General features: G+C 36.4%; 2 protein-coding genes across 3 annotated transcripts in view; one reads left to right on the top strand and one right to left on the bottom strand.

The window, feature by feature from the left end:
• LOC148949450 (small ribosomal subunit protein mS39) overlaps nt 1-2,332 on the bottom strand; it is a 64,998-nt gene extending 62,666 nt beyond the window's left edge. The window contains exon 1 of one of the 2 annotated variants that reach the window (XM_089092982.1): nt 2,228-2,332. In XM_089092982.1, coding sequence (XP_088949108.1) covers nt 2,228-2,253 — 26 coding nt within the window. In that variant the 5' untranslated portion in view covers nt 2,254-2,332. Of the gene's footprint in view, nt 1-2,066; nt 2,167-2,227 lie in introns of those variants that run through there. The other variant, XM_089092981.1, reaches the window with a different exon arrangement.
• Nucleotides 2,333-19,945: 17,613 nt separating this feature from the next.
• LOC148949448 (actin-binding LIM protein 1-like) overlaps nt 19,946-20,571 on the top strand; it is a 150,961-nt gene continuing 150,335 nt past the window's right edge. Inside the window, exon 1 of the mRNA XM_089093484.1 lies at nt 19,946-20,154. Within this exon, the coding sequence (XP_088949610.1) occupies nt 20,151-20,154 (4 nt within the window). The 5' untranslated portion in view covers nt 19,946-20,150. The remainder of the gene's footprint in view (nt 20,155-20,571) is intronic.

Raw genomic sequence — 20,571 nt, 5'->3', positions numbered from 1 at the left:
TACATTGAATGAAGCTAAAGCAAAACATGAATTCCAGTTTAGTATTTGTTTATAAAACTCTTTAGAGAGCAAGTGATATTCTATAACAGACCAAACAATTTCATTTGGAAATTGTTCATACAAGAACGCAACTTGACCAAGCAGACAGCAGTCTCCAAATAAATCATCTTTGTTGGCTACTTTTCCTGAAGGAGAATGGAGGACTCTCTGCATCTTTGTATGTTTTTACTAGGCTTTACATCAAAATTTGTTGGCATCAAAGATTGTAATGGTGCTGTTCTCCTAACATAACTTTTTTTCTTGTGCACCTTCATTTCTGACTTGTTCTGATTCTCACTTTCTTTTAACAGCACAGTTCTTTGATCTTCATTGTTCTTTTTGACACTTTGTGATACTTGCTTTAGTGTGACTGCTAACCCTACAATTCTTTGTTCTTCACTTTCATCTTTGACACATTCTGATTCTTACTGATGCTTGTAACTCTTACTGCTGATTATCTTCTAACTGCATACTTGATTTCTTTGTTCTTGTAGTCATATATCTTCTAACCAAACATTTCTCTGTTCTTCATTTTTAATTGTTATGATCCTCACTGCTGCATTTCTTGTGACCTCATATTTTATTTTGTTCTTCACTTTTGTTTTTGAATCATTGTGATTCTTGCTCTGACTTATCTTTTAACTGTATATTTCTGTGTTCTTTAATTTTGTTTTTGACTTGTTCTAATTGGCAGCTTCAATTTTGACTTGTTCTAATTGGCAATACTTGAAACCAGAGGCATCCTGAGGCTCATTTTATTGGGGGTGGGGGCAATCTTAGTAAATTTTACCAAATTGCTACCTGATTTATGCCAAATTTTCTGCAGATCAAGAATTTTGCTAAATTTTGCCTTCAGTGAAAATTTTTCCAAATGCCAAAAATGTAGGGGGGGCAGCGTGAAATACCTTTGGGGCCCCTTTAAAGGCTCAAGATGCAATTTGCAACAGAAGCAATTATTGTATTATGAAAGAGCATAAAAAAGGTATCAAATAACATTCTCACTTTCATCCTAGCTAGATTATAGTGCCACCTAGAAATTTACCAAAAATGGAGGCAGATTTTGAAAAGTTTATAGGCATTGCATTTGATTTAGTGGCATTTGCTTCTGTAATGCTTGTTTATACCCTGTTCTAACCTATATTTTTCTGCTGTGTTTTACAGCCTAAATTAATTTATTTTGTTTCTATGCTGTTTGTAAAAAAAAATGGGATTAGAATTTATGCTGGAAAGTATAAATATTTGATTTTTAATGCAAAACACCAAAGCAGTGACCTGAGTTGTGGTTCCTTTGCAGTTAAACTAGTTCTAGCATTGTGTTGGTTTGGTACTAGCGTTTGGGCTTCTGCATCAGTTATTATTTCTGGTGGATTTTCACATGGTAATAATAAACTTAAATTAAGTCAAGTTGAAATTGTCCTGAAGGTAGCCATTATTCTCTTAATGCTGATATACATTCAGCTCTTGCCCATCCATCACAGAATTTTAAGTTCTGACAAACAGGCCAAGGTTAGCTTGGGAGGTAAATTTTTACCAAATCATATTATTGACTTACAAATAAAGTGAATATACCACTCAATGCCTTTTTTCATGCTCTTTCCAAATATAATAATAGGCCTAATTTTTGTCAGAAATGAATGTTACCCCCCCCCTATATAAGCCCATTCAGGGTATATATTTGCACGTTGGGGGGGGGGGGAGGGTGGTGGAAAATTTTATTTCTGATGTAAATGGGAGGTAAGTTTAAACTTTCCCCCCCACCCCCCTAAAGTGCAAATATATACCCTGAATTGGTATAAAGGGGTGGAGGTAAAATTCATTTCTGACAGAAATGATTATTATATTTGAAAAGAGCATAAAAAAGGCATCGAGTGGTATATTCACTTTATTCGTAAGTGAATACTATGACTTGGTAAAAATTTACCACTTGAAATAGGTCTATACAGGGTGAGTTCTTAATGTTTTGTACAGAATGAAATCAGAATAAAGATTACAACATTAAAATCAAAATTCTATACAAATATGTCAACCTTGCGTTCACTTTGCAGCAGCTTAGCTGTCTTAAGACTGTGATGGATTTTCTTTGCATTTTGTAAATGAAGACCACGTTTTCAAACTTCGAAAATTTCGCCTTTTATCACCATGGCCTGTAAATATTTTTCGAAAAAGACAATGAGACAAAAAGACAAACCTTTCAAAAATTTCATATGAAGACATTTCAATATATTCCAGTTGACAATGAAAGATGCAGGCAGACTTTATCAAGAACTGATACAAATTCTGAAGAGGGCCGAAGGAACACAAAAAATCACTGAGGAGGAGAAGGAAAAGTGGATCCGAAGAAGAAGAGAGGTGAGATCAGTTCGAAAGAGAGCTCCAATACCTCCATTAAATTAAAACAGAAATATGGTTTCCGAGTGACTTTGATGAAAAGGCAAAGACCCCGTTTTCTTTTCTCTTCAACTATCCATAAAAAGTTGATACTTTCCATGCATGCAATTTCGAACCTGCCTCCGAAACAAGGAATGTTGAAAATTATGGATATTTTTGGAAGTGTTTAATGTGGGTTCTTTTTTCATTCGAATCCGATGCAAACATTTCAATTGTTATTCTGCAATTCCGTATCCAATATTTTTGTTCGGGAGGGGGGGGGGTCACAAAAAAGGAATTTTTTAACCTTTCTACTGAAGACAAAATTTCAAGCATGGATCGTTTTCTCATAGTCTTAAAATGGGCTGATTGGTTGTATAGAATAACCTATTATGGGATTTATTTTTTAGCTGTTTTCTCAGCTACTGGCTTTTTAGATGCCACTCTCTTGGCGGGAGACTTTTTGTCTGACCAAACATTCTTGGCTGCGGATTTCTTCGCTGGTACTGCCTTTTTGGCAACACTTGGTTTCTATAAAACCTTTAAATATTTCTTGCTATCAGCCATGGACTTAGTAGTCCTTCGGGTTGAAGTCTACTTCTTAACTGTTGCAGTGTTGCAGGTTTAATGGTTTTCTTGACTAAGGGATTCTTGGCTGAGGGTTTGGCATACTTTACTGCCTTGGGTTTTTCGACTTTATCAGGCTTCGTAAGCTTAAAATATCAAGATTAAACCTTTTGGAGTTTTAATTATTCTATTTGCAAGGCAAACCTGGGCCGGATTTAACGCTTTGAAGCCTCTAAGCCCAGGTTTTTTTCCACTCGTTTTTGCAAGATTTTGGGGGAACTCTCCGAAAATTTGGGGATAGTGGAAGCACTGAACAGATCTCAACTGGTGAGCCAAAAGTGATGAGAGTAAGAGGTGGGTTACACCCGGGATAAGTGGTCGGATAAGCAATTGAATGGAGTCTCAGCTGCCATTCTTGAGAGACATCTGACAGTTGATAAGTGATAAGGGGGGTTTAGGTGTTGTTTTGAAATCACTTTTCTGCGAATAGGATGCACGGCGGCGGAGTGCATCGGGCACTTTGACAATAAATCACAGCAGTCCAGTTTTTGTTAAGAAAAATCATTTCGAGATAATTTATTGCACCCCCTGGTACTGTGCTCCGTTAGGGCAGGCTTTAGTAGGCCTATTCATAAATCCTGGCCTGAAGGTAAAGCTTAAAAGCTAATTGCATATTCACAATTTATATCGTTGCTAACTTGGATATCGGTCATTATGAATTTGAAAATAGCCTGACAGATAGTTTTCCCACATTCTTTCAAGTCAGCAACGAATTTGGTTATCATTTATATGCATTCTAGGCGGTTTGCTATCGCTTTGGCTTTTTTCTCCCCTTTGGGTTTCGCAGCCTTAGCTTGTTTTCAAGTTTTGGCTTTCTTTTCATTCTTGGAGGGTGAAGCCACAGTCTTGGATTCTAAGGATGCTGGCGCAGCTTCAGCTTAGACTCCCGATAACTCAACTCTCCTTATCGCTATGGTAGATTAATCTTGGATCAGCGGTAATTCTTGCTTATTTCCAAACTTCAATGTTATAATTTCTGAACTGCTGCACCCAGCCTAGCATTTCTCTCTGTGCGCGATCTAAGGAATTTCAGCAGCATTTGTGTTTATTTGTAATGACTTTTTAAATAATTTCTTAGCAGGAAGGATTTTGAGGGAGAAAAGCTATACTAACGTATAAACAGGCTTTTCTTCTATAGGCCTAAATATTTTTCAATGCTACATCCATGCTAATTTGCCAGCAACTGGACAAAGAATTGTGAAAATCCTAAAACTAGAGTTGAATCTTAAAGAAACAGCTCTTAACTTGTAATTTGAATCCTCAATGTAAACCATTCATTTTCTATCAGTGAATTCCAGCACAAGTGTTTTCAGACAATGTAACATGGATGCAGGTTTGTTAGTAAGTGCATAACGAAATTAATTCTAAAACTTCAACTAGAAATACAAATCGTAAAGCAATAAGAAACAGGACATAGCATTGACGCTTATTTGTCAAATTTGTATCCTAATGAAAACAAATTTCATTTCACTGTAATCTTATATTTAAAAAGGCACAAATAAAGTTGTAGGAATGGTTTAGGGAATGGAGGGGCTGAGTGGAAGCAAACCAATTTTATTTGTTCTGATCACAGCTTATCAAAGTTCAACACGTGTGCCACTTGAAGCCGAATTCTTTAAAACCTGAGAAGTGGGCCTTTTTACACTATATTTTTGCATTTTGCATAATTTGTGACGAACTAATATATTCAATACTTGGTTTCTTTTTTACTCTAAGAATCTTGATAGTCTGTATTATGCTTAGAAACTCAAGTCACCCTAATTCCAACAAAAAAAGAAAAGGGTCACGAATACAATATATTACATTTTAGAATAATAGTTTGCATGAGGGCATGGGGCCACAAAGATATTGAACTTTCAAAGACTGAAAGTTTCAATGCTGAATACCAGAAAGAGCTTGATATATTTTATTCTATGTCCTCTATATTAAAATCAGTTGAAAAACTTTCTTAAAGGTTGGAACGCATGATTTTGGGCTTCATTGCATATTTTATTGTTGCCTCATAGTCAAGTTACATTTATCCAAAATTAAAAGGTCAAGCAGCAATTTAGTAAAAGTAATAATTTTATTTTCCTTAGTTCCTAGTTGCCTTATGAAAGAAAAGGCAAGTACAGTAAAATAGCTACAGTTGTTTCTTTCAATAATCCTATTTAGATAAAGAACCTGGGACAAAAAAGGTATACAACGGTAACAAAGGTAACAAAAAAAAATTAAATATAACATAGACTACGAGGTGTTTTTGGATTTCTTAGCTTTTGAAAAGGCTATTGAGTATGGCCATTGACTGGAATAGAAACCCTTACATTCCAAAGCCACATAATTTTAAACCTTGATGCCTCAGAGTATAGACTACATTCATTGCAATTACAGTTTTTCTCCTAGGAATCTCTTTGTAAGTGTTAACGCCGCGAATACCATATTCTAGGAAAAACTTCAAGAATGCCTCTTGATTCCTCTTAAATTAGGCCTAAAATACGTTAGTAGTACAGCTATAAGGCTTTCTATGAGACCAATAGGGAGTATATTATTCATTAAATTAGTCTCACTAACCCCTCAAAGCCTCAATCCATCCGAGAACGACCGCCAAAGGGGGTTTACCTTTTGTCAAATTGGTCTTACTAACCTCTAATTTTCTGAAATTTAAGGGGATTATTGGCAGCTGTTTATTAGGATTGGATATAGCATACCATTGATGAGGATGACGTAGGCAATACGACTGGTTTCTATGGAAATTCTAGGGGTTATTGCCAGATGTCCTTTTCGGTTGAATATTTATTGTTCATTAAGACGAAATTTTTTGGGTTGTTAAAGGGATATAGAAATTTAAAACCATTGGTACAAATCGATTGATGGGACCTTGAAAATGGCAACAATTTCTCATTTGTGTTTTGATTGTTTGCAAACCTGTCATCAATTATAATTTTAACGCAGATGACGTAGCATGACCATTTAAATCGCCATTTTTATCTTCTTATGACTGTAAGGCTGTGAATTTTCTGTGGAACAAACCCTTTGAAGTGAATTATGAAAATTTCAGGAGAAGAGGGGAAATGAATGGCCCTTCGTTGCCCTTGCCATCACCCGAAAAAACACACATCTAAATCCCCCGTAGTCCCATGGACGGCCCCCCTAAATACAATCGCATTAAAATTGGATATATTTTAAGCCTATGTGTCTGAAATGTGCATGATTCATAAGTTACTTGAGATATACTTTTTAAGTATATGATGCCGTTTCCCTTAAAGTACTTTATTTCTCAAAACAGAAATCTAAACTGACTAAAACTCTCTGGTAATAGTAATAAATTCAGATATATTTTAAGCAAATGCGTTTGAAATGGTCATTGTCCGCGTGTTACTTGAGATACACTTTCTAAGTACAGGCTGCCGTTTGAGGCATGAAAATACATAATTTCTTAAATTTGAAACCTAAATTTCTTAAAATGTGCTAACAATAGTAATAAAATTGGATATATTTGTAGAAAATACGTCTGAAATGTTCCTGGTCCACATGTTACTTGGAATATACTTTTTAAGTTGGATGTCTTCTGAGGCATGAAGTACCTTATTTCTTAAAACTGGAACCTATTTTTCTTAAAACGTTCTAATCATAGCAATGAAACCGGATTTATTTTAAGGAAATAGGTCTGATATGTTCATGGTCCACATGATACATACTTTTTAAGTTACGATGTCGTTTGAGGCATGAAGTACATTATCTCTCAAAACTGAAACTTAAATTTCTTGAAATGTTCTAACAAAAGTAATAAAATCAGAAATATTTAAGCAAATGGGTCTGAAATTTTCTTGGTCCACAAGTTACTTGAGATGTAAATTTTAAGTATAAGATGGTACTTGGGGGATGAAGTCACATTGTTTCTCAAAACTGAAAGCTATGTTTCTTAAAAATTTCTACCAATAATAATAAAATAGGATAATTTTTAAGCAAACTTGTCCGAAGTGTTCATGGGCCACAAGTTAATTGGGGTATACTTTTCAAATATAGGATGCCGTTCAAGGCATAAAGATACATTATATCTGAAACCTGAAACCTAAGTTTCTTAAAAAATTCGAGCAATAGTAATAAAATCAGATAAGTTTTAACAAAATGTGACTAAAATATTCAGGATCCACAAGTTACTTGCGTTATATTTCTTAAGTATAGGATACCGTTTGAGGCATGAAAGTACTTATTTGCTCAAAATTGAATCCTAAGTTTCTTAGAACGTTCTAACAATACTAATGCAATCGGATGTATTTTAATTAAGTGCGTCTGAAATGTTCATGGACCACAAATTACTTTTGATATACTTTTTAAGTATAGTATTTCGTTTGAGTCATTTAGGTATATTATTTCTCAAAACTAAAACATAAGTTTTCTCAAACGTTTTGTCTATAGCAATAAAATTGGATATATCTCAAGCAAATGCATCTAAAATAAACATGCTCCATAAGTTACACGATATAAAATACTGACTAAGAAATAAGGTACTGATGTCGAAGCGGGGGGTTCTACTCCTCCTCTGCCACTATTGGGGGGTTTCTAATGCCATCAGAGTAACCTTGTGATACCTCAGAGGTCAGGGTAGCTCCTGCGCGCCATGAATTTCTACGTGTCCCGTCTCTGGCGGATTATGCAACCGTCAGAATTCTGACAAGTGTACTCCCCCCGTGGTATGAAAGTTCCACACTACTTGGCCCCACGCACCATATGGATTAATTTCCCCAATTCTCTCTGTTTTCCCTCCCAGAAAGATGTTTCATAACAAAGGGTTCGCCCTGTAAAACCAACTCTTCATGTAGACATATAACCTATATCAATCTAGGCTAATTTAAAAAGTCAAAAGTAACAATCAAAATCTCACTTCTTTTCCAATCAAAATCTATGTAAAAACTGAAAAAACAAACTCTTCTTGTCCTTAGATAAGCAAAGCCACCTGGGTGCAGTGTGCGGATTTCAGCCAATCCAAACCCTCACTGGGTGCAACATCAAGCTCAAGTGAATTAACTGATTCTCCTTTTCTCTCCCAATCACTTTCTACCAAAATTGCTGTCCAAAAATTCATTTTTAACAAGGGTGAGTCACCCTTGTAATTATGCAGTCAAAATCCAGCAGATTTAGCTATCTACGGAATGAAATAGAAAAACTGCCATCACTACTAACGAGAGTAAATTAAAGATTACGAGCACAAAGGAAAGGGGATAATCCAAAGAACCAAATAAAGAGAAAAGGAAATTTATCTAACAAAAACGAGGGCCGTAGGTCCCAAAAGGTACCCTCATTTCTCAAGATGGAAAACTAGGTCCCTTAAACAATCTAACAATAGTAATGAAATGAATAGAATTTTTCAAATAGTTGGAAAACACAAATAAAATTTTTGAAAGATCAGAAACACATGAACAGAAGCTTGAAAAGTTAGAAAGACATGAAATGAATTTTTAAAAAGTCAAAAAACACTTGAATACAGTTAAAAAGCACTTGAAACATCAGCAACACCCGAATGGAATCTTAAAAAACTCTGAGACGCATGAATAGAAAACTTAAAAAAGTCAAAAACACTTGAAGAGAATTTCCAAAAAGTCAAAATACGCCCACAAAATTTTCAATAAGTCAGAAACACGCGAACCAAATTCTCAAAAAGTCAGATACATGTGATTGGAAACTTGAAGTCGAATTCTGCCGGGATAGATGGCCTAAGTCTTAAAGCTTTTAAGGGTGTTGCTTGCTATTTATTACCATCTATTTTATTTTTATTAATCTTTCGATGTAGAAAGGCCAATTTTCAAATGCTCTAAAGCAGGCAAGGGTCATACTACTGCACGAGGGTGGAAATAAGCGAGAGATGACTAATTGGAGACCAGTATCAATCCTACCTTTATTTTCAATTTTTTTTTTCTTAAAAATAGGCATGGGCGACTATATAGATATCTTGAGTCCTTGGGATTACTATGCAATACTCAGTTTGGATTTAGAAACGGCCAATCAACAAGTCATGCAATGCATCATTTGATAGATAATATCAACATTGCATTTGAAAATGAAAAAATTCCGTTAACAATTTTTATTAATTTTAGAAAGGCGGTTGAAATACAATTGATTTTGAATTATTGCTGCGTAGACTTGGTGATTTGGGTATCAGGCATAATTGTCTTCAAAGATCAATGCGGATTGCGATTAATGATACTACAAGTGCTGCATCACAAGTAAACTGTGAAGTTCCACAAGGATCTGTTTTGGGGCCACTTTTTTCATAGGCAGCGCGCTAGCGCTGCCTAAATGAAGAACGATGTGGGCACAATGTGTTTTATTTTTCTCCATACCCGGGCACTTCGTATCGAATGAGTTGTCGTGGAAACTTTAAAAAGGGCTCATTCGATTGGAAATTGGAGTGGCTAGTGCCGGTTTTAATAGTCGAAAGTGATTGGAGGGCAACTAGCCCCCCCACGCCCATCATTCCCCCAAACGCATACAATAAAAATTTCGAGATAACCATTTGTTCAGAATAGTTGATTTCCAGATAGAAAATATGTTTTTAAGGGGGACACTCCCCCACAACCCTCGGGGCAAGGGTTTTAAGTTATGCCCTGAGGGCATATAAGAACGATGTTGGCACAATGTACTATTTATTATTTTTTCCTTTAGAACAGGGCACTTCATATGGAAGGGGTCGTCGTAGAAACTTCAAAAGGGGCTCATTCGATTGAAAATTGAGAGTTCTAGTGCCCTTTTTAATGCTCGAAAGTGATTGGAGGGCAACTAACCCCCCCTCCACTCCCATCATTCCCCCAAACACATCCAATCAAAATTTTGAGATTGCTATTTTGTTCCGCGTAGTTGATTTCCACATAGATAATACGTTTTTGGGGAGGACACTCCCCCACAACCCTCAGGGCAAGGGTTTTAAGTTATGCCCTGATGCCAAAGGACTAGGGCCCTTTTTAATAGTCGAAAGTGATTGGAGGGCAACTAGCCCCCCCTCCCCCACGGCAATCATTTCCCCAAACACATCTAATCAAAATTTTGAGATAGCCATTTTGTTCAGCGTAATTGATTTTCAGATAGAAAATATGTTTTTAAGGAGGATACTCCCCCACAGCCCTCAGGGCAAGGGTTTTAATTTATGCCCTGGGGGCATATAAGGTTTTTAAAGAAGGCGTTGTCGTAGAAACTTCAATAAAGCTCATTCGATTGGAAATTCAAAGGGCTAGTGCCCTTTTTAATAGTCGAAAGTGATTGGAGGTCAACTAGCCCCCCGACCCCCCCCCCCTCATTACCCCAAACACAAACAAAAAAAATTTTTATATACCCAATTTTTCCAGCGTAGGTGATTTCCAGATAGAAAATATATTTTCTAGGAGGACACTCCCCCACAACTCTCAGGGCAAGGATTATAAGTTATGCCCTGGGGGCATATAAGGATTTTATTGAAATCTTTGTCGTAGAAACTTGAAAAAGGGCTCATTCGATTTGAAATTCAAAGGGATAGTACCCTTTTTAATTATCGAAAGTGATTTGAGGGCAACTAACCCCCCTCTCACGCCCACCTTTTCCCCAAACACATCCAATCAAAATTTTGGGATAACAATTTTTTTTAATGTGTTTGAAAGTTTTGGAAATTAGGTCTTTGAGGATGACAACCCCTACCCATGCAACACTAAAGTCAATGGTTGTATGTTATACCCTGGGGGTATATACAGCTTTTTCATAGAAAGCGTCATCGTAGAAACTCCAAAAGGGCTCATTCAATTGGAAATTGAAAGGGCTAGTGCCTTTTTTAATAGTTAAAAGTGATTGGATAGCGATCAACGCCTTTCTCACGCCCACCATTTTCCAAAACACATCCAATCAAAATTTTGAGATATCCATTTTGTTCAACGTAGTTGAAAGTTCTGGAAATTATGTCTTTGAGGATGATAGCCCCCTCAGAGCCCTCAGTGCAAGGGTTGTAAGTTATGCCCTGGGGGTATATAAGGCTCATATAGAAAGTTGTTGCATAGATCATAGGCAGCGCGATCCTGCTGCCTAAGTAAAGAACGGGGACACTCGAGAACGAGACAAGAAACGGGGACTAAGTAAAGAGAAAGACACTCCCCCACAACCCTCAGGGCAAGGGTTTTAAGTTATGCCCTGGGGGGCATATAAGAACGATGTTGGCACAATATATTATTTATTATTTTTCTTCTTTAAAGCAGGGCACTTCGTATCGAAGAAGTTGCCGTAAAAACTTCGAAAAGGACTCATTCAATTGGAAATTTGAGTGGCTTGTACCCTTTTTAATAGTCGAAAGTGATTAGAAGGCAAATAACATCCCTTCCACGCCCCCTATTTCCCGAAACACATCCAATAAAGGTTTTGAGATAGCCATTTTGTTCCACGCAGTTCAAAGTTCAGGAAATTATACCTTTGAGCAGGACACTCCCCCACAGTCTTCAAGGCAAGGGTTATAAGTTATACCCTGGGGGCATATAAGGTTTTTATTGAAATCTTCGTTGTAGAAACTTGAAAAAAAGCTCATTCGATTAGAAATTCAAAGGGCTAGCGCCCTTTTAAATTGTCGAAAGTGATTTGAAGGCAACTAACCCCCCTCTCACGCCCAACTTTTCTCCAAACACATCAAGTCAATAATTTAGATAGTCATTTAATTTAACGCAGTTGAAAGTTTTGGAAATTAGGTTTTTAAGGATGAAAACCCCTCCACCCCCATAGCCCTCAGGGAAAGGGTTCTAAGTTATGCCCTGGGGGCGTATAAGGTTTTTTATTGAAAGCGTAGAAACTTCAAAAGGGCTCATTTGATTGGAAATTGAATGGGCTAGTGCCTTTTTTAATAGTTGGAAGTGATTGGAGAGCGACTAACGCCCCTGTCACGCACACCATTCTCCCAAACACATCCAATCAAAATTTTTAGATATCCATTTTGTTTAACGTAGTTGAAAGTTCTTTAAATTAGATCTTTGAGGATGATAACCGCCTCAGAACCCTCAGTGAAAGGGTTGTAAGTTATGCCCGGGGGCATATAAAGTTTATATAGAAAGTTGTTATAGAAATTTCAAAAAGGGCTCATTTGATTGGAAATTGAAATTGCCCTTTTTACTAGTCAAAAGTGAGTGGAGAGTAATTAACCCCCCTCTTACGCCCAAAATTTCCCCAAAAACATTCAATCAAAGTTTAGAGATGGCCATTTTGTTCAACGTAGTTGAAAGTTCTGGAAATTATGTATTTAAGGATGACAAACCTCCCAGAGCACCAAGGGTAAAGGTTGTAAGTTCTGCCCTGGGGGCATATAAGGTTTTTGTTGATAGAGTTGTCGTAAAACTTCAAAAGGGGCTCATTCAGTTTGAAATTGAGAGGGCTAGTGCCCTTTGTAATAGTCGAAAGGGATTGGAGGGTAACTAACCTCCCTCTCACGCCCACCATTCCTCCAAGCATATCCAATCAAAATTTTCAGATATCAATTTTGTTCAACGTAGTAGAAAGTTCTGGAAATTAGGTCTTTGAGAATGACACCCCCCCCCCCAGCACTCAGGGTAAGGGTTGTAAGTTATGCACTGGGGCTTATAAGATTTTATTGGAAGTTTTGTTGTAGAAACCTAAAAAGGGCTCTTTTGATTGGAAATTGAAAGGGCTAGGGCCATTTTTAGTAGTTGAAAGGGATTGGAGTGCGACTACCACCCCTCTCACACCCACTATTTCCCCAAACATATCCAATCGAAATTTTGAGATAGCCATGTTTTTTAACGTAGTTGAAATTTCTGGAAATTCGGTCTTAGAGGATGAAAACCACCCTAACAGACCTTAGGGTAAGGGTTGTAATTTATGCCCTGGGGGCATATAAGTTGTTTATTGAAAGTCTTGTCGTTTCCAAAACGGCTCATTCGATTCGAAATCGAAAGGCCTAGTGCCCTTTTTAATAGTCGAAAGTAATTGGAAGGGTTGACATTTTCTTAGGCAGCGCGCTAGCGCTGCCTAAGTAAAAAACTATGTGTCCACAGTGTGTTTTTTTTCTTCTCTCTTCGACAGGCACTTCGTATCGAAGAAGTTGTCGTAGAAACTTCGAAAAGGGCTCATTCGATTGGAGATTGGGAGGGCTAGTGCCCTTTTTAATAGTCGAAAGTGATTGGAGGGCAACTAGCCCCCCCCTCCTGCCCATTATTCCTCAAAACAAATTCAATCAAAATTTTTAGATAGCCATTTTGTTAAGCGTAGTTGATTTCCAGATAGAAATATTTTTTTGAGGAGGATACTCCCCCACAACCCTCGGGGCAAGGGTTTTAAGTTATGCCCTGAGGGCATATAAGAACAATGTTGGCACAATGTACCATACATTATTTTTTTATTTCAAAGCAGGGCACTTCATATGGAAGGGGTCATCGTAGGGACTTCAAAAGGGGCTCATTCGATTGGAAATCAGAACTTCTAGGGCCAATTTTAATAATCGACAGTGATTGGACGGCAACTAGCCCCCCCCCCCCGCCCATTATTCCCCCAAACACATCCAATCAAAATTTCGAGATAGCGATTTTGTTCAGCGTAGTTGATTTCCAGATAGAAAATATGTTTTTGAGGAAAACACTCCCCCATTACCCTCAGGGCAAGGGTTTTAAGTTATGCCTTGGAGGCATATAAGGTTTTTATAGAAGGCGTTGTCGTAGAAACTTCGAAAAGGGCTCATTTGGTTGGAAATTGGATTGGCTAGTGCCCTTTTTACTAGTCGAATGTGATGGAGGCCATAATTTTGTTCTGGCCTTGGGAAGGCATAGGGGTTTTGCGCCCAACTTACGTTAATTTCTGCTCGTTTTGAGTTTGACTCGGTTAATTGTTATAATTTCTGTTCGTTTTGTGTTTCATTGAGTCACTGATACTGGTTTGTGGTAGTTTCACGCTTGATTGATTATTTGATTTTATTTTGGCTCATTTTTGGTTTAATGGTGTTCTTTACTTTTCTTTGAAAAACTTGTTTTGTTCGAAAAGTTTTTTTAAATAATTTATAGTATAAGTTGATACGTTAAGATTTTATCTTCCTGGTGCAATTCTTACAGCATTTTCAGACGACACAGCAATAACAATTGCAGTTGCGAACCTTCTAGATCTCGGTAGTTCGTGCAAATGATATCTGCAGTACCTGAATACATTTACTAGTCTCACTTTTTTAAGTATTAATGTTAGCAAAACTAACTATGTTATTTTTAGCCGTACCGGTGTTGTGACAAAATCTTTGGATAGTATTTGCTTTGGTGGTAGTATTATTAATCAAGCTTTTGAAACGAGGTGTCTGGGATTTTGTTGATTGTAATTTGAACTGGAAGAAAATACTATCACAGTGAAGTTATATCGTCCAAGGCAGCAAGAAGCCTGGGTTTACTTCGTTGTTTTCGTATTTTTTTTTTCCGGTTCCAGTCTTAAAGATTATTTATGATACGATTATCCAACCTTATATTATATTAAATAAAAAAAAAAGTTTTTTTAACTGAAAGTAAGGAACGACATTAAAACTTAAAACGAACAGAAATTATTCCGTATATGAAAGGAGCTGTCCCCTCCTCACCGCCTTGCTCTTTATGCTAAAGTTTTTTATTTTTTAACAAAAATAGAGTTGTGAGAAAGTCAAACTTTAGCGGAAAGAGGGAGGCGTTGAGGAGGGGACAGCCCTTTCATATATGGAATAATTTCTGTTCGTTTTAAATTTTAACGTCGTTCCTTACTTTCAGTTAAAAAAACTTGCTTTTTTTTATCTAATTTTTGAACGTTTTTGAATTAACGCAGGTTTTGATTTTGGCTCACCGTACACGAATAATTAAAACAAAATTTGCAAATTATTTTTACTTTTATTTGGTTAAATGGCTTTCTCGAAACTTGTTTTATTCTATTTAAGAACGTTTTTATTAGTAATAAATATAAGTAACTTACGAATTAACTTACGTAACGAACTTCTATATTCATAGATTTTTAATACGTATATTAGGGGGTTCGCCCTTAGTCAATACCTTGCTCTTTAAGCTAAAGTTCGAATTTTGTCCCTATTCTTTAAAAATGACCTTTTAATCACAAAGGCCGTTAATTACAATAAATAGCTCTTATGAAAGTAGTAAAAAATCTTTGGCTTAAAGAGCGAAGTGCTGACAAGGGGGTGAACCCAATCACATACGTAATATTTTCTGTTCGTTTTAAGTTTTGATGTTGCTCCTTACTTTAAGTTGAAAAACTTGTTTTTTTTTATTTAATTTCTGATCTTTTTCTTTAATAATGATGGGAAATCCGGCGCCCCCTTCATAGCAATGTCCCTTCCCCCATGAAAACTTCCTTTATGGAAAGATCCTCCCATATAGCCCACGATCCCCCCCCCCCCTACCATAAAAGATCCCCAACTAAAAACCTCTGTATACTTCCCTATAACCAATACTATATGTTAACATTGGGTAAAGTTCATAACTTTCAGCCCTCCCCCCGGGGACTTCAAGGGACTAAGTTATCCTAAAAGACATAGTTATCATATTTTCAACCATGCTGAACAAAATGGCTATCTCAAAATTTTGATCGGGTGACTTTGGGAAAAAATGAGTGTGGGAGGGGGCCTAGTTGCCCTCCATTTTTTGTTCAATTTAAAAAGGGCACTAGAACTTTTAATTTCCATTCCAATGAACCCTCTTACGATATTCGAAAACCACTGGGTCGATACAATCACCCCTGGGGAAAAGAAAAAAAAAACAAATAAATACGCATCCGTGATCTTTCTTCTGGCAAAAAATGCAAAATTCCACATTTCTGTAGACAGGTGCTTGAAACTTCTACAGTAGGGTTCTCTTATACGCTGAATATGATGATGAGATTTTTATTAAGGTTCCATAACTTTTAGGGGGTCTTTCCCCTTTTTTCGAAAATCAGGCAAATTTTCTCAGACGTGTAACTTTTGATGGGTAGGACTAAACTCGATAAAACTTATGTATTTGAAATCAGCATTAAAATCTGATTCTTTTGATGTATCTATTGGTATCAATATTCCCTTTTGTAGACTTTCGGTTACCATTGAGCCGGGTCGCTCCTTACTTACAGTTCGTTACCACGAACTGTTTGACATGGGTGTGCTCTTTGGGCAAGCAATTTTTATGCTAATTATAAAAAAATCCAGACGATTCAGAATAAAGCAGTTCGTCTTTTGGGGGAATTTTCTAATTTTAATGAAACACTTATTTGTTATTCCCATTTTAAAATTTTGAATGTTGGTTAGTAACGGGATCACCAGTTATTAACACTGGTATACCAACACTGGTTTAAATGATGTTTCGCTAGCTTGTTTTGTGGATACTTTTTTTACTAATTTTGATTATCATTCTTATCATACTAGGAATGCGGATAAGCTAGCATACAGTAAGATCAGCTCATAGAATAGAATAGAATAGGATTTATTGGCTAAAATAGCACAAAAGCTAGCATACGCACGTCAGAATCACAATAATAAAACAGATGTTAGGTGATAAACATAAAACAAAAAATTAAATCAATAATAAAACAGATGTTAGGAGATAAACATAAAACAAAAGTTATATCAATTATTAAAATTGGAAGCAAAATAGGGGACAAAAGAGTTTTTGTATCTCATGGTCAACATTTGGGGATACAGGTCCAGTTGGGTATTTGGAGCTCTACGAGCATTGAGTCTTGTATTAGGAAGGGTTGGGGAATTTTCTTTAAAGGTAGGGCGAAAACGTCGATGATATTCAGAACTAAGGCACTTCTGACCAAAGTTCAGGGTAAGGATGTGACGTCGTGATTCCAATGTAATAAGTTCAAGTCTAGCCAAACCTTCATCGTATGTAGTATAGGCCGTCCCCAGAATAATTTTTATGGCTCTTTTTTGAATACTTTAAATTTTAGAACATTGGTCTTTGGTCAACCCAGAGTGCCAGACAGTGTTTTGTCACGTAACATGAGTACCCAGGGTGCTCATGTGTTTCGTCACGTAAGTGTAACCCTCTGGATCAACCTCCCGGACAGCATTACGGGCTCTGAATCAGTTTTTTTCATTTGAATCACAGGTCAAAAGGTTCCTACTTGGTCGAGATACAGGGTGAGAGCAGGTCCCTTACGAGGGGTTAGTTTTTTTCTTTTTTGTCTCTCTCTTTTTCTTCTTTTTTCTTTCTTCTTCTTCTTATTTTTTTAGTATATTTATTTGTATATGCTTTTGAATATGTGAATTAATTAATTAATTGAGTCACTACCCACAGGTTATTTTACCTTCTAGTAGTGGCTATGTTTGTTTAATTGATTTGTTGTTTGTGAATTGATCAATAAAGAAATATCCTAAAAAAAAGAACTGAGCTGAATTTTGAAAAGCAACAGACTAAGAGGAGAGTCCTCTGACAGTCTCAATTGGATTTTTTTCTCCGTTGACAACTTTCCATTTGCCTTGACCTTAAAGTATTTTCGAAGATGGAAATTTCGTAGGTAAGCTAATAGGCTACCTTCAATAGAAATCCCACTCACTAAAGAGCCTCAATCTAACTATACGAAAGACGGCTTCTAATCTTGGAACCAAATAATTTGCCACGAAAACCGCTTTAGCCCTTCCTGGTCTTGTTTTCCTATATCGTTACAAGTGTTCTAAGTAGATATGCATGTCTATTGACTTAGGTTTCATCTGCACCCTTACTTTACCTTCTGGTGAGAGTCACTTTAGCTTTATCCCATATTTGGGTAAAAACACTAGCTTTTCATACTTTCATGTAAAGAAAAAACTATCAAAAACGGGGTTTAGAGTTTTTTCAATATTTTCGTTTGGCCTAAAAAAAAAAAAACTTTTTTGATCGTTTCTTCTTTTTATTGAAAAAAAGAATTTTTCAACTGAAAGTAAGGAGTAACATTGAAAATTAAAACGAACAGAAATTATTGCATATATGATGGGGACTACCCCCTCCTCAACACCTCACTCTTCGCGCTAAAGTTTTTTAGTACTTAAAACGGTTCTTATTGTTCTAATTAAACGACCCTTGTGTTTCAAGAGTCGTTCTTAAGGAATTGGGACAACATTCAAACTTTGGCGTAAAGAGTGAGGTACTGAGGAGGGGATACCCATCTCATATACGTAATAATTTCTGTTTGTTTTAAATTTTAATGTTGCTCCTTTCTTTCAGTTGAAAAAATTTGTTCTTTTAAATTTAATTTTTGATCGTTCTTTAAATAAGGCCAGGAAATCTGGCTCCATCTCCACAAAAAAATCCCTTTTCCCATGGAAATATCCTTTAGATGTATATTCAGTGCCGGTAAAAATTTACCCCGGACAATTACCCTTAACATCTCCACGCGTAAAATTGAGTCAGCAAAGAGAAAGCAACACATATAAGAATAATCTCGTATAGGAATTCTGTCAATTTCTCCCTAAAAAGTTCCTCTGAAAAGTTCACCCCTAGAAACTTCCCTCTCAATGGAAAACTAATCCCCGTGAAAAATCCCCCAAAAGGAAATTCACCCTCCCCCCACCCCAAAAATGTACGTATACTTCCCAATAACAAATACTATACGTAAACAATGGGCAAGTTTTATAACCTAAGGACCTTTCCTCAGGGGTTGTGGAGGATCATGTTATCTACAAAGCCATAGTTATTGGGCCTTTCAAATATTTTGAATAAAATGACTGTCTCAAAATTTTGATAGGACGATTTTGGGAAAAAAAGTGCATGAGAGGGAGACTTGTTGCCCTCCACTCTTTTTGTTCACTTAAAATGGGCACTAGACTCATTATGTTCAAATCAATCCTCTCCCGATATTCTAGGACCACTGGGTCGATACGATCATCCCTGAAAAAAAAAAAAAAAACAAAAAACAAACAAAAAAACACGCATCCGTGATCTTTCTTACTGGCAAAAAAAGCAACAAAATTCAACATTTTTGCAGATAGGAGCTTGAAACATCTACAGTAGGGTTTTCTTATATGCTGAATCTGACGATCTGACGCTCTTATTTTGACGATCTGATGAAGATTCTTTGACTTTTAGGGCGTGTTTCCCACGCCCTAAATTTGCCTAAAACAGGCATTTTTTCTCAGGCTCATGGCCTTTGAAAGGTAACACTAAGCTTAATGAGACTTATATATTTAGAATCAGCATAATAATTCGATTCTTTTGGTATATTTATTAGTATTAAAATTCCGTTTTTTAGATTTTCGGCTACTATTGAACCACATAGCTTCTTCCTTATATTTCGTTACCACGAACTGTTTGATTATGGCAGGCCAATATGGTTTTAGAAAATATCTTTTATGCTTTCGTTAAGTAATAATAGCAGTGCTATTTGAAATCTAGGCTTCAACAATCCATTTGCAGAATATTTCGTAGTAGGCAGATAATTTGGTGTTTGCATCAACAAGATATTTTTTAAACTCAAAAACAGTAAAAGGAGCCATGAGGATTATTTTGAAACCCAGTTTGTTGTATAGTTCAAAGTTTTTTTCCAATGAAATATATCTGCTGATGATGTGGAATCTGGAGTTGAAGAGGTTTTGAATCAACAATGATGGGAGCAGCTCCTAGATTTTCCGTTTTGGTGTGTTGACTCATTGTTTTACAAGAGCCTCTGCTGTTTTTAATTATATGAGATTCTTCTGAGTTACGGAATACTTTTATTGGAACTTGTCTAAAACTTTTGCATCAACCTTGATTTATATGGGAGGCTTTGGGATTAGAATCATATTTTGGAACATTGAAATCTTTTGGTGACCGATAGAAACTACAATCTTATAGAATTTTGTCAAATGTGAAATATTTTATTTTTGGAAAACGCGAAATTGATTCCCATTTATATTTAACCTAACGTGTCTATTTGTTTTTTAAAAATAGATGGCGAAAGAGAACCAAATGAAAATAAATATTCTCTCAGACTGTTCCGCGCAAACTCCCAGAAAGCGATTCAACTGTGAAAAAATTCTGAGGTGCGGTTTTATGTGGTGTGGTTAAATTACAATTAAGATGTTTAATAACTCATGTGAATTATGGTGAAAAGCGTGTAACCACAAAACAGCCAATCATAATTCGTTAACCTCTGATCTTGATTTGTGTGTAATTGCTCTTGATTGGGATACAAAAATAGCTTTTGGATATTTATGACAGTAGCTAGATAACCTAGGAATTATGGGTAGGTTTATTATTTTTACAGATTTTTCGTGGGTAATTTAAGGTCTAGAACTACGGCACCAAAACCTTAAGTTCTCAGGGTACGCCAATTAAAAAACATGACCCCCCCCAGAAAGATTTCGGCTAGGCTTATGTAGGCTAAATAAGCCTTGCCTAGGCTACTTCTAAAATTAAGCCTAGGCTATTCGTTTGTTCATGATTCAGAACTCTGAAGAGACTAGTCTAGGTTAGCAAATTCCAGGTATTCTTGGCTACTGAAGATAGCAGCAGAAGTTGACCTATCACCCTCCTTTTCCAGCCTGTGTTTTGCTTGCTAGGCTAGCTTACTCTCATCATTGTATCCCAGGCTCCCCTATGTCCCTAGGCCAGATATAACCCAAGCTTGTAAAAATTTACAGATTTTGTGAATATCTATTGT

The sequence above is a fragment of the Artemia sp. Qi Xiang Cuo genome, chromosome 8, assembly GCF_049724085.1.
Source record: "Artemia sp. Qi Xiang Cuo chromosome 8, ASM4972408v1, whole genome shotgun sequence".
Lineage (NCBI taxonomy): Eukaryota > Metazoa > Arthropoda > Branchiopoda > Anostraca > Artemiidae > Artemia > Artemia sp. Qi Xiang Cuo.
The sequence above is the reverse complement of the archived record's forward strand: the minus strand, read 5'-3'. Positions and strand labels throughout refer to the sequence as shown.